At 41.2% G+C, this 14,651-nt stretch overlaps 1 protein-coding gene across 2 annotated transcripts in view; it reads right to left on the bottom strand.

The window, feature by feature from the left end:
- Window positions 1–14,175, bottom strand: part of BDNF (brain derived neurotrophic factor) — a 59,596-nt gene extending 45,421 nt beyond the window's left edge. The window contains exon 1 of one of the 2 annotated variants that reach the window (XM_007180991.2): window positions 14,155–14,175. In XM_007180991.2, coding sequence (XP_007181053.1) covers window positions 14,155–14,157 — 3 coding nt within the window. In that variant the 5' untranslated portion in view covers window positions 14,158–14,175. Of the gene's footprint in view, window positions 1–13,084; window positions 13,255–14,154 lie in introns of those variants that run through there. The other variant, XM_007180993.2, reaches the window with a different exon arrangement.
- Window positions 14,176–14,651: the final 476 nt, after the last annotated feature.

Genomic DNA, 14,651 nt, shown 5'->3' with positions numbered 1-14,651 from the left:
AATTAGGATAGTGCTTTCATCTTCTCAAGTAATTTCTCTCAGAAGGTAAGGTCTACACAACACTACATGACTTTTGAAGTTTGAACTTTCTCCTAAATTGAACCATTTCTTTTCATTTTGTCTGCATTCAAAACCTAATTAGAATACAGTATAACTAAGTTGAAGTCCATAAAAGAGAATCATGTTAACCTATGTGATTCCTAGAATCAAGTTTAACTGATGATTTCACTTGTCAGGAATATCCCAATTATGATTTCACAGTCCAATGTGACCAAATATTTTGGGCCTTCTAATTCTTGATAGCCCGGCTGAAGAGCATTGGATCAGCAGAAATATCATTCCTACTACTCACAGTTGTCTGTTTAGGGCATGTTGAAGGAATTCAATGGTAACTGCAAAATCAATCCAGCAATCCCAAGAAGAAATTAAACCAGACACGGAATGAAATCAACACTCTAAAAAGAAACTGAGTAGAAAAAGGGAACATTTACTTCCCCTTCATAATATCATTTTGAGAAACTGTCAAGGGACTCTGTGATCAAAAGATTACTAAGAGTGTTTGTTGTTAAGTAGGAACTTCTGAAACCTTAGTCTACCAAGAAGGGTAACAAGAAGTGCAAAATCTAGTTGAACCTAAGGAAGGGTGATGTTGATGCAGATGGATAGGACAAATATAATAGTTCGTAAAACGTGAGGGCAGAGAGATATGGTAGAATGGGAAATGAATGGGGGAAAGCAGAGCCACACATTTAAATCCCAAGACCCATTAATTAATTAATTTTCATTTTAGTTATTGTTACATATGTACTCAGGGAAATTCATTTTTCTCTGCTTGGACAGTAGTCATGACCTGGGAGAGAGGCTGATGTGTGTGAGGTGGGGGAAAACAGGGCTAGATACCCAATTTTGGAAGTCAGATTTTGAGTCCGTAATACAAATTAAATATATTTCTGGGATGCAAATTCAGCCCACGGTCAGCTTTCCTTAAGACAGGCTCCATACTAATTTAGAAAAATGAAGACCCAACACTTCCTTTCTTACCAAATTTTATGCTTCTCCCAAATGCAGTAAAATGTTTAGCATTGAGGAGCTTATATTTCATAGACATGTTTTCCAGGAGGATTTGGGAAGAATGAGCCAATGCTATCATATATTCTGGTCTTTTTAGCAAAAAAAAAAAAAAAAAAAAAAAATCCCAGGATAAATAACTGAAGTTAACTTGCATTGCTCATTGCTTTATGTCTATACTGAATGCTAACTTGAATTACCATTCTCACATAATAAACATATTTTTATGGTATTACAACCAGATTGTGGATGTAGATCATCTTAGAACTACTTTGCAAGCCAAATTTCCATTTCCTTCCATTTTATCTGTACACAAAAACTAATTAAAGTGAGTAAAAATAAGTTGAATTCCATAAAAAAGGATCATGCTAACCTAAATGATGCCAATTTATCTCAAAAAAATATGTCAAAGTTTGACATATTCTTGACTATTTGCTTGACTAACATTTTTTCTAATTTTACTTTTTGTTACTGTGTTTTTGATAAGTCAGATTGTTATTTATTGATATGATTTTGCCGTCCATTCCTAGGAAGAGTTTATAAAATGTCTAATTTACCCTTCAATGAATTGATAAGAGTACAACTTCAGAATAGTATTTAATAATAGAAATTAATCTCAAAAGCAGAATTATATGTATAGATGTCATATGAAGAACAAAGGAACAGTCTTAAAGAGTTTCTTTGGAAAATGACATGAGTTAAAAAATCTAAAGTTTAAATTAGTAAACATTTCCTAACAGTTTTAAGACAAGGGATTTTAAGAAATTTTAGAATTTCTTCCTTATTTCTTGATTGTTTTAAGAAAAATAAATCAATTTTTTGTTTTCCTAGGGTGAGAAGGGAGGAAGCTACAAGAATAATAAATAAAGCTGTTGTGAAATCTCAGATAAAAATCTAGAACCAACTGGAAACACTGGGAATAACATAGGAATGAATGAAAACTTGAGGTTTCAATTCATCTTGTCTTAGCGTCTCAATAATTGTAAATTAACTGTGGAGTGTTGAAGAAATTTAAAATACTATAATTAGTTTTGTGCTACCAATTTGAAATTAATAATGTCATATTGGAATGCTATTAACATTTTGTTAAGTATGTTTATATTTAAGAAATTAATCTGAGTTATATACAAAAAAGCTTTACTTTGAAAATCAAAATAATTAAAATCTTGCACAGACTATTCATTGTTTTCTGTTTTAAAATTTTTTATTTATTATTTTTTTGGCTGTGTTGGGTCTTTGTTTCTGTGTGCGGGCTTTCTCTAGTTGCAGCGAGCAGGGGCCACCCTTCCTTGCAGTGCGCAGGCTTCTCATTGTGGTGGCTTCTCTTGTTGCGGAGCATGGGTTCTAGAGTGCGCGGGCTTCAGTAGATGCAGCACGTGGGCTCAGTAGTTGTGACTCCTGGGCTCTAGAGCACAGGCTCAGTAGTTGTGGCGCACGGGCTTAGTTGCTCCGCGGTACATGGGATCTTCCCGGACCAGGGCTCGAACCCATGTCCCCTGCACTGGCAGGCGGATTCTTAACCACTGCACCACCAGGGAAGCCCCATTGTTTTCTTATGTTTTGATTATTGGGAAATAGAAGAAATGTCATTGCCACATGATATGATTGTAAGGCCCTCAGTAGTCAAGAGAATTGGGGTTCTAGTTTAAACGATCACTCTGGCCATGTGACCTGTGCAAATCACTTCACTAGCCCAAGATTGTTCACATCAATACTATCAGTTTCACAGAAATATTTGTTTAATAAGTGGAGCAATCTTGACTACTGTACACCTCAGTTGCCTGATCAATGAAACCAGGGCAGTGTGCTATAAGCTGTGGTTGTCAAGCCTAGCAGCACATTCAGACCTTAGCTCAAAGGAACGAATGATTCAGGTGATTTCAGTGTCCTAGTGAAACCTGTGAACTAGATCGTCTTTAAAGCTTTTTTTCTATCTAAATTTGGACTGCTTGCAGGAACTGTATATCATTTGGTAAACTAAACTTGGAACTCATGAGATTATTTCCCCTAAAGTTAAGAGCCTTGAGCCAAGGTAAGGATTCATACTCTTCTATATATTACATAGTTATCTCTGATGAGGTTTTAGGTAGACTTTTTCATACACCAAAATGTCCTTTAAGATCATCCTTTCCCCCTGGGCTGGTTTCTGAGCTCTGGGACATATCAACTGCATTGTGAGTTCAGGCCATCCTTCCTTGCATAGATCAGGATGGCGGCGGGATGAGATCTTCCCATTGACCTCCACATCCTTGATTCCTTATATGATTTTAGCAGCTCTGCAGAGACCACTGACTTGTACTATCTTGGACTACCAGTATGCAGCCAATCTCTCATTTAAAACCACATCTTTCTAAGAGTTGTTTTCCAGGAGGAAGATGGAAGAAATTTATTAGGAAGATGCGCAAGTAGACGTATAACTCCCTTACCCAGACTATCCCCCGCCTTAGTTTCTAGAGCTGCTATTCTGAGTTCTGAGTCGGTGCAAAGATGCAAAGGACCCAGACACAAATACTTGGCATTCTCCCAAATGAGATGCTATTTCCAGAGAAGTTCCAAGTTTGGAGTAGGGCTTTGGGAGGAAGAACATTAAATTGCACAAGGAAAGCCAATAAACATTTTAGTCCCCAGCAGGGACTGTAAGCCTTGTAATTACGTTTAGGATTGTGCTTGCCCATCCTCTTCTTTTCCATCTCTGTAAACAACATGTTAGCTTTGGAGGTTTATCATCCACTGTGTTTTTGGAGAGGGCGTTCCTCATCACAGCATCTGCAGTGCTATAGCCAGTAACAGTTTGAAAAGGCAAATTTATGAAAAGGCTTCTAAACACACTAACTCCTAATCTAAACAATTTATAACGTTTCTTACTCAATAACTCTCAGAAGTCAACCAACTTGGAACTGCCCTAAACAAGTTAAGAAAGGAGTCAGACATCATCCATGGGGTTAATAAACTAAAGTCAGTGGAAGGAAGAACGTGCAGGTGAAGAGTTCCAGATAGTAATCTTTCTCTTCAGTGACTATGTACTTATTTCTGGACAATTCTCTCTCTTGCTAGTGTTTTAAACATGACAACAATTATAATAAGAACAGCTAAGATTGCATAGGGACTTACAGATTAGTTTACTGATTAAAAGAAAGGGCTTGGACCTGGGTTTAGTCAAGCTTTGCCACTTATTGGCTCTGCTAATTTAGGATAGTTAATGAATTAACTGATGCCTCAGTTTCCTTATCTTTAAAATAGGAATATAATAATCTCTTCCTAGAAAGATTGTTGTGGGGATTCAGTTAACTATGGAAATGTAGAATGCTCACCACAGTGAACTCAGTAAAGTTTGATTTGATTATTAATTTATCTGATCTTCCCCAAACACTTTAAGTAATATCACTCTTTCCGCATTATGATTGTGAACATGGCGCTTCAAAATTGATAGGTGACAATTAGTGGTTTGAAAGTTTTTCATTAGTTAGAAAAGATTCAATATAATTCTAAATCAGCATTTGTGGCCACTGATTTTGAAATTCTCAGCCATCTCAAAGGGTTGTGTTGAAGATCTCTTAACAAAATGTACGTGCAAACCTGATAATGTGGAACCCAAATCAAATCTGGGTGGTAGCTATTAGATAGGGAAGTGTGGTTTTATAATGGACTTTGGAACCAGAGAAAATTAGGTTTGAATTTTAGCTTTTCCATTTAAGATTCGCTGTATAATTTGGGGTAAATAAACTCTCTGAGCTCCAGTTTCCTTATTTATACAATTAGAATATAATCTATCTCAGAGAGTTGCTTTGAGGGTGAAATAATAAATGTCAAATGCAAAGCAAACAACTTAGCCCTGGATAAATGCAAAATGAATGTTATCCCATCCCATCATAATTTGCATATACTTTCCCATAGTATAGTAATGACAGAAATGAAGTCTTTATAACTTGTTGAGGTTAGTGAAGTCACACCAGGTATCTGAGGTAATGCTCACTGAGTTAATGAACACAGTCTGGACTTTTTCTCTTTTTCAGTGGAGCGATGGATTCTAGGGTAGTGGGGTAGCCCGTGTGGTACTGAGGATAAACTTCGGAGTAATAGCAAGCTCAGCCAATAGAAACATGTCTACTACACCTTAGCCATCTCATCAGTTGGTTCTTTATCCACTTGGCAACTTGTCAAATGGCAAAAGTGAATTTTAAAAGTTTTCTCCAAATGCCAGGATGGAAAACTCAATGGCTCATACTGAAAGGCAGACAGAGACTAAACTAACATTTCTGAATCTATGCCATGTTAATCAGTGCCCCCTTCTCCAAGTGTTCTATTATCAAATATGTTTAGGAAATGCTACACAGTAGTATTTGCAGACTTTGTCACCGATAGAAATCACAGTCACATTCATATCACATGTCCGTTGCTACAGATATCTTGAAATACATTGATGCTTATCACTACTGCAAAATTATAGTATTCACCTTGCTGTTAGATCTTATTTAGTGCCTTAAGAAAGCACATATATTACTGTATCACACAATCTACTTTTTAAATATTTTTAAAACTATATTTCAAGGTAATTGGCTTCCTTTGTAATCATATGCTTTTAAGTCTTATTCATTTAGAAACATTATTCTGAGAAGGGTTTATAGGCTTGACCAGACTGCCAAAAGAGTGGAGTCCACAGCACAGAAGTGGTTACCAAGCCCATGTTAATCCAACGTATGTCAAGGAGAGACAATAACAAGGCCATTCTTAAACATTGGTTGTGGAAGTTGCTGGGGGAGACAGAAGCCCTTACTGGAGGAGGAAGGTAAAAGCAGAAGAAATCGTTGTTTCCTACCAACATAACCAGAACAATAATGAGCATGGATGGTAGAGATCAGACTCAGTAGACAAATGGCCTTGAAGGATACTCTCGGAGTGGACACGTCTATTCAAGAGCCCCCATATGATACTAACCCTATTTTGGTTTCCCTTTTTATTTCTCTGCTCAATTTTTTTCACATTCCCTCTCTTTTTTCTATTCACTTGCCCTGTAATGTCCTATCCCAAAGGCTTTAGATATTTATGGAGCCTTTTTACAATCACCCAACTTAGCTATTTTTTCCCCACAGTCACCTTATTACCTAGAGATAGTAGGTCGTTGCTATTTTCCTTGAAGATGGAGGTAAGACAAATCTGTTCCAACTCCTTCTGGTGCTGATGGGTATGGGATTTAGCATATTCTGAAGGAATCCTGGATTCCATTACATCATAGCACGCACTCTGGGCACAAAGATCTCAGAGCATTTCCTTCTGCTGTTTCGGGCAATTGATTGGGTTTCCCTTTCCCAGTGTGAGAAGGTTTTTGAGTGCATTTAACATTCACTCAGAGGTTGAAAACATTGGCAAAGTACTTTCTACCTCCTGGGGTGATCCAGAAAATGTTCATAAATGGTCAAAATGCCTCACACAGACCACAGGTTTCTTCTAGCTTCAGACTGAACTGTTAAATTCGGAGGTCACACACTGCTAAACTGCTGATTTTTAGAAACTCGACTTTAAAGTTTTTTATTTTTAAATTAATACTTTGAAATATATTTTGCCATTTGTCTAAAATAGAATTCAAGAATGATGTATGTCATCCCGAGTGCATCCGAAGTTATTTTAAATATGGCATCTTTATAAAAGTCAATAGCTGCCTCCTCAAAAGGCAATCATGTCCAGTGTGGGCAGCTGTGCCAATTGGTTTTGAACTACTGCAGCAGTCTAGCCAATCCCAAGGAGTGTAGCCTTTCTACATCCACATTTTTCTTAATTATCTCCACCAGGCTGAGTTAGCTAAGGACAAATCTATAGCATTTCCTGGATGTCAAGATGCCCACACACCTTCTGCAATCCTTGGGCTACCAGCTCCCTTTCATGTTTCTCCTGGTTGGTCCATCTAATGATCTATTATCATGTGTATATAATGCATTAGTCATGAGGCCCAGACAATTTCAGGGTGTCATATCTTTGGTTTTAAAAGGAAATGACCTGAAAAATGAGAACTTCTGCTTGTACAAAGAAAATAAGCATTTAATTTGATAGTGAGTCTCTCATCATCCAATCCCTTTAAAAAGTAATCTGTAGAAGTTTGAGATCATTGTTCAAATTAAAACTTTCCGAGTCATCTTTTCTCAGAAAATGATTGGTTCAATATCTGGATCCTTTCTGTGCTGGGTTCGAATAAGTTGCTTTGATTTTTCATAATGTACTTCTTAACAAACAAGTTAAAAATTGGTGGCACCCCAAATTGCAAATCATCAAAGGTTAGGGTGACTTAAGCCCAAGAAATAAGTTATCTATCATATCACTCAAACTTGGAGCTAAAATGGAATTTAGAGTAGATCCTAAGACTATCCTCCTTGTTTTATGTGTGAGGAAATATGGATCAAAGGGGACTAATTGATTTTTCCAGCTACTGACAATTAGTTGGCAGCAAAGCTTGAACTCAGACATTTAATCTGTTTCACTGAATTCTCTTGGAAAAGGTAAGAATCCAGAAGTCTGTCTTCTTCTAGGGAACAGAGCAACTTAAAGGACAAGTCAGGTCTCTCAGCTGTAAGTTCCACCAAGATAAGTACCTTCTAGTCTTACACATTGCTGAATCTCCAGACTTCAGCACAGTTCCTGGCACATAGTAGATTGTCAATTAATGCTTACAGAATAAAATTATGAATATTAGAGTCTCTATAGAAAGTATACCTCTTGGGCAAATGGAAAATGGCCTGTCAAGCTCATGATCCCCATAAGTATCAGAATATCTACCAAGATAAGCAAGATCCCAGGCATCTAAGACTGGGATGAATATAGCTGATGAACTTTGTTGTATAGCAGAAACTGACACAGCAGTGTAAAGCAATTACACTCCAATAAAGATATTGGAAAAAAAAAAAAAAAAAAGACTGGGATGAAATTCCAGAGGGTTAGAAGAAAACAAACCAACATGAATTCATGCATCAGATAGGGGCTGGGCTAAGTGACCCCTGAGAAATTTCCCAGGCCCCAGATTCTACAGCTCGCAAGTAAAAATTCTTCTTGCCTTTGGCTCTTCCTATTCTCTGTGTTGGTTTTTTGGGGAATTAGTGACTATACCTTAGATGGTATGTCAACCCTAGGAAGATCCCTGCCTTCTTTGAGCCTCCGATTATGGGAGAGTGAAAGAATGGCTTAGGAAGAGAAGGTCATAGACTGGTAAAAACTTTTCATTAGGACTACAGACTTGTGGGAACTATTTGTAGATAACTTTTTTTCTTTTAAATTAAAGAAATCAAAACAGGAAGAAATAATGCCTACAGTCCCCTCAGATGCCTGAGTAGGGTTTGAGGCAGCATGATCTGGAGAGCTGAAAATATTCTCCTTGAAATTTGAAGAAAGATTCTGAGTCAGTCTTCACCTCTTACTGGCAATGTGGTCTTGGGAAACTCTGAACCTGAGTTTCCTCATCTGCGAAAGGTGATTGATAATTCCTACCCTACCCTCCTGGCTGAGGAGATCAGATAAGGAAATCTGTGAAGAACTTTCAGAGCACTATGTGTATATAAAGTATTATTACTAGGAAATACAAATAAAGTCTGCATTATACAGAATTCTTCATAGGACTCCTTTAGAATGTAGGAAAAAGGGGAAAAGCCCATCTGAACTTTAAAAAAAACTCAGAACGAACGCTCCAAAGGTTGCCAAATGACAATGGAGACAGGGATAAAAATTTGACATTTTGATCTCTGCACCCTGGTGTTTCGGCGTATTAGTCTTTAGGGACCATGTGTATCTTTCTCAAGATACACTGGTTAAAGCAGTAGCTTTAACTTCCAAAGTAAAAGAAGATTTTAATATTTTTGAAATTATAGTCACTCACTGGCCAAAGAGGAGAGAAATTTTTTGTTTTATTGTTTAAGAATTTAATCTTTCTCCCCTTAAAGGCAACACCCTCCCTCCCCATTTCCGTAGGATTCAATAATGGTAAGCTCTCACTAAATGTTAATATTTATTTTATTTATTAAATGCCACACACTGTTCTTTACATGGATTATGGCATGTAAATTAAAGAGACTCACCGCTTGTTAAATTCACTAGAAACACACAGAGACAAACATGCCTATACACACATACACACACACACACACACACACACACACACACACACACACACACACAGAGCAGGAGCAGATCAGCAGAGAAAGACACCAGCCAAAGAAAGATAATTTGAGATACTTCTGAGGTAGCAGTTGTAAAATTAAAATAGGCAACTCATTAAATTATCCACAGAGTGAAAAGAAAGCTACAAAAATAGATATTTTTCTGGCAAGTCAGTGCTTTTCAGAACAAATTTAGTTTTAAGCAGAATCTTAAAATCAGATTCTATCAGTTCATATTCACTAGAGTCATTTAAATGGTTAGATTAGTTTTTCTTAATTAAAGGCAAGGATTAGCTTTACCGGCCTTTGATAGGAGTATATGCAATAAAAAGTATGTTCAGTTAGACATCATTTTGACTGACATTTTGTAAGCAGTTTGATCAAATGAATGTTATTTGAGCAACTGGAGCCTCATCCCCAAATCACAGAATTAGAAATAAAATCCTTTGTAAATCATGCCTCAATGCTGATTTTTCTCTTTTTTCCCCTCATTTCTCTTTGTTGGTTTTTGTGGCTGATTATCTATTTTGTGGTCACCCAGGCCTTGCCTCTCACATTGCCTGATAATGGAATGTTGTTTCTTACTAAGCTTCCCCTAGAGGACAGGCCAGGAAAAGGAAAGAAACTAAAATCACTAGCTTCTCCTCTTATTAAGAATATAGATTACAGATTCGATAGGCAAAGAGTCTGGTAAGTGAACGAAGAAGCATATGTATTTTGATTTTAGATCTTTTAAAGGTATTCTTTCCAATTTACATTGATTGGCAATTTTACAAATAAGATTTTGTAAACCAACAAGAAGCTTGCTTTTAAAATCCCATTTACTGCCTTACCATATAAATTAGACGATATTTAAAAATAACTAGCATTCTGGTTCAATCAAATGAAAATGCTGTATGCAGAGAATGACAGTGATACCTCCCTCTTATGGAGTGTCTTCTTCCCAGTTTGCAAGGCTCTTTCAAACATTCTCTTCTATCCTCCAAAAATTGCTGTGTTGTAGGTCTTACTATCAGTGACACTGAAAAAGCTATAGGCAAAATGAATATATTTTCATCTGAATCAATACTGATATAGTCCATTGGGGGAGCTAGACCAAGCTAAAATCTCACACACAGAAATATTAATATGCAAGACTAGGGGGTACAAAAGTAGGCTAGGTTAAAGTTCATTTTTTTAAGGTTAAAAATATCCCCCTCCTCTTTCTTCCCCTCTCCTCTTTAACACCTGCTAATCTTCTGTCCGGTTTCAAACAGGACAGTTGAAATTTCTTGCCTTCGCGCTGAAGGGCTCTATGTAAATACACATAAACAGTGAATATCAGGTGCACTATTCTTAAAGTGATACTCATTCTTACGACACTTCAGGCGAAACCATTTCATCTACAAGTCAAGGATATGTATAGGTGCGCGTGTGACAGAGGATGACGTGACACTTTTGAGGTTTGTTTAAGTTGTTAAAGATCTCGAGGTTACAAGAGTTAGTTAAGCATTTTCCCTCCTTGTCTCCCGAAGACTCGAAATCTACAGTTTTCTCCATTCGACTGTCAAGATAAATTGGCATGTCGACTAAAAGGATAATATTCCCTTAACGGTGCATTCATTTAAAGCCCTAGCAGCCGTATTAGGCAGCAGCGGGTATTCGCTAGCAAGGCATCTCGAGGAGAGAGGGAACTCTGCGATTTAGAGTGACAGATGATTTTTTTCTCATCCATCAAACCGCCTCAAAATGTCACAATATTTACACCTCTTCCTTGGTGAATCCAGAGACAGGCAGACAGGAAAAAAAAAAAAAAAAATGCCGACCGGCTGCCGCTTGATTTGGGGAAAAGGAGGCGTTGCACCTTTAAATTCTGCCCCTCCATTCCCCGTTCCCCCCACCTTCTCGGGATTTTGCAATAAATCTCCCAGTTCTGCGTTCAGCCCTGCAGATCCGTATTTAAAACAGCACCATCTGGGAAGGGTGGGTGGCGATGGTGATGCGGACTCCTTGGAGTTCCTTTGCAGCACGCTTGGAATTGCATCAGACTGATCAGAAATCCCCCCGCCCCCAAGCCCAGCCCCTCCCGCCTCGCTCCCCTCCCAGGCCCTCCCCTCCCCTCCCCTCCCTGCGCGTAGATCTGACTGAGAAAATGACTGGATCTCGGAACAATCTGTGCCCCATTCGCTGCAGCCTTGCTCCGTAAACCCTGCCCAGCGCTCCCTTTGTGTGCCGAGCAGCCTATCACCGTCATCTGATCCTAGTGCCTGGTTTTTATTTTTTTCCTTCTAAATCTCCACAATATCCTCGCATTGCCTATGAATCCATCCTTTTCACCTGAGCAGAGTTGGAATTCTTTCTTTTTTCGTTCGCTAGAACAGTCAAGTGAGTTTCGGAAATAGGTTTTCCCCCTACGCTCCCCCCTACCCCCATCCAAGCCTTGCCTCTTAATTAAGAAGGGCTGATCCAGGAAGGAGGAGTCCAGAACGCTCAAGCCCTGGGGCGAAGACTACCACGGGGCTTGGCCAGGAGGCCGGAACAAAGGGCCCGGGAAGGGGGTGGGTTGAGGGTTGTAGGAGTGTGGAGAGGACCGTGGCCCCCGCGCAGGGGTGCGCAAGTCCCTGGACTCCCAGTGGAGAGGCAGGACAACGCTGCCGCGCGCTCCGCCCGTTCGCTGTCCCCCCGGGGCGGAGGCGGGGAGGTGGAACGGAAGGCTGGGAGGCTCTGAGCAGCTTCGATCACCCCCGCCCCCCGGCCCACCCGGGCGGCTGCGGCGGCGGCCCGGCGGCGAGCCGGCCGCCCTCCACACGCGCCTCCGGGAGCAACCTCGCGGTGGCTGGGCGGTCTGTGCGCCCAGCTGATTGGTGGCTCGGTCCAGCCGCCGCGCGGGGCTACGAGTGTTCTCCTCCACCTCCTCCAGCCGCCCAGGCCCCCTCCCCCGGCCCGCTCCCTGGCTCTTCGGCCCGTAAAGGACCTTCTCCTCCCAAGTAGAGGCCCCCTTTTCCTTAGTTACCCCGACTGACTCGGACCTGGGCTCAGAGAGGCATCCAGCCTGGCGGGGGAGCGGAGCTCGGTCTCGGCGGCTCCCCTTCCCCTGAGAAAGCGGGAGCCCTCTAAGCCAGCACCCGAAACTCGTAGGGAGGGAGGAAAGAAAGGGAGAGGGAAAAAAAGAAAGAAAGAAAGAAAGAAAATAAATAAAACAACCAGAAAGAAACATCCAGCCAGGCGCGAGGGCGACGGTGGGGAAGAGAGAATAAGGAAGGGACGGAGGCAGGAGGAGGGGGCGGGGTGGAAGGAGGTGGGGGCGGGAAGGAGGGAGGGGGAGAGAGGGAGGGAGGGATACAGAGAGAATGAATCCTTTGCCTAGAAGAGCTGAAATTACCTTGATTCATTTTGTGTTGGAGATTTGGCGTTACCTCCTACCCTCTCCCCAACCTCCACCTCCTCTTTCCTCACCGCACACCACCTCCACCGCCTAATTCTAAATGGTACAAAGTCAAAATTTAGGAAATCGAATGTTGTGTAAAAGCTTCATAATTAGTAATGAACCTACTGTACACACACACACACACACACACATACACACACCCTGGCAAAGAAAACGGAAAAGAAGCAGATGAAGGGGAGAAAAAGAGAAATCTTACATTTGAATCAGACATTTGCAGGTCCAAGTTAACTAAACTCAATATATCCGCAGGAAAACTGAGCTTCCCCACCCCCCTTCTCGCTTTACCCCAAGGCTCTCACCTAGGGCAATTCAAACTGGGCAAATACCAGGAAACAACCCCCCTCTCACACTCTCCTTCTACTTCCTCCCCTCCACCGCGCGTCCTCTCGGGAAGATCGAGTATCAAAATAGCTCAAAATTTGGGGTTGCAGGGGGTCCCCGCCCCGGTGCTTACCTTCTTTGCGGCTTACACCACCCCGGTGGCTAGATCCTGGAGATAAACACTTGCATTTCCCAAAGTTAACCCAGTATACCAACCCGGAGCTTGCCAAGAGTCTATTCCAGCCTACACCGCTAGGAAGCCAACTTCAGCGAGCTCAACGAGGGGACCAAACTGGGGCTCGCTTTCCAAACGCTCCGCTCCAAAATCTGACTCTCTCTCCAGCCCCGATTCAGTGTGAGCCGAACCTCCGAAAAGACGCTTCTTAAGGGCGACACAGGGCCGGCTTACTGCGGGGCCGAGACGGCTACCTGGGGTACCACCACCTAGGACAAATCCGTTGGCTCTGTCCAAGGTGCTGAATGGGCTCGTATCTACCGGATTACACACCCGGCGCAGCGGGAGGAAAAGGATAAAAAAATCTCTAATTAAGTGATATTTGATATTGCTCTAGACGGTTTCTTCCACTTCCTTACGTTTTGTCACGTGCAGATGGCTGTGCCAAAGCCATCCTGTTAATAGTTGATCACATGTTGATGAGACCCCTTTCTTCTATGAGAGGCTTACCCATTTCATTACCGGTGATATGCCCTTCTGACTTATTTCTCTCCCACCAACCCCACCCCCATCTGCACCCAAACTCCCAGTCTCTATCCCACCCTTACCCCTACTCCACCCCCTAACCCCAATCTCTAATAGCATGATTGTTTTTAGATGGAACTTAACCTCCTTGCGAATGTCAATTACATGCCCACATATAAATCATAGAATATGCTCATACACCACACACATAGAGGCAGAGAATGGAATGCAAGAAGGCTGGGAGAGAAGCATCAGCCTTGAACAGCCAATATAACACACACACACACACCCCCAACTCCAAGTTTGTTCCACGCAGTTCCACATTGCCGTGTTAAATCTCAAATGATTCCAATTAAAGTTGCACTGTGTAAAAACCCGATTCTCCTGCCCTGAGTAGCTGCTGTTCTTTGGCGTGTGAAGTGCTAGGAAGAGCTGTGATATGCCCGTTGTTAAGCAACATGTCAAGATTTTTCAATTATAATGCAGGGTTTATTGCTACTCACCATCGTGCCTTTGCTGTCCTGGAGACTCAAGTGTCTTAAAATCCCGTCTCCCCAACAGATGCTGGAAGGTAATGTGTCTTGTTTGAAGTCATCATGTGAGAAGTTCGGCTTTGCTCAGTGGATCGCCCACCACTTGGTGTGACTTATGAATCTAATAACCCTTTGCAATATCCGCAAGCTTAAACTGTCAACCACCTTGGCGACTACAGAAGACAAAGCAACTGTCATCGATGTTGAAAAACCTATAGATTTACGCAAACGCCCTCACTCCCAGAGACACGTTTCCTTTTGAGTTCTTACGTGATTCTAATGAATGAGCGAGGTTACCAATGACTGCCCAAGTGCCCTGCTATATAGCGGTGGTTCCTGGGGCTGCCTTCCAACCGCCGGTCACTGGGTCCTGGCACAGAAAGTTCCCGGGGAGTTTCAGGGTACCCTCATAAAAATAACCCAGCCTGCACACTTGCCCACTGCTCAGGTCACACCTGGGGCTCTGG

Source organism: Balaenoptera acutorostrata, chromosome 9 (assembly GCF_949987535.1).
Source record: "Balaenoptera acutorostrata chromosome 9, mBalAcu1.1, whole genome shotgun sequence".
Lineage (NCBI taxonomy): Eukaryota > Metazoa > Chordata > Mammalia > Artiodactyla > Balaenopteridae > Balaenoptera > Balaenoptera acutorostrata.
Note: the sequence above shows the minus strand (reverse complement) of the source record. Positions and strands in the feature narration are given on the sequence as shown.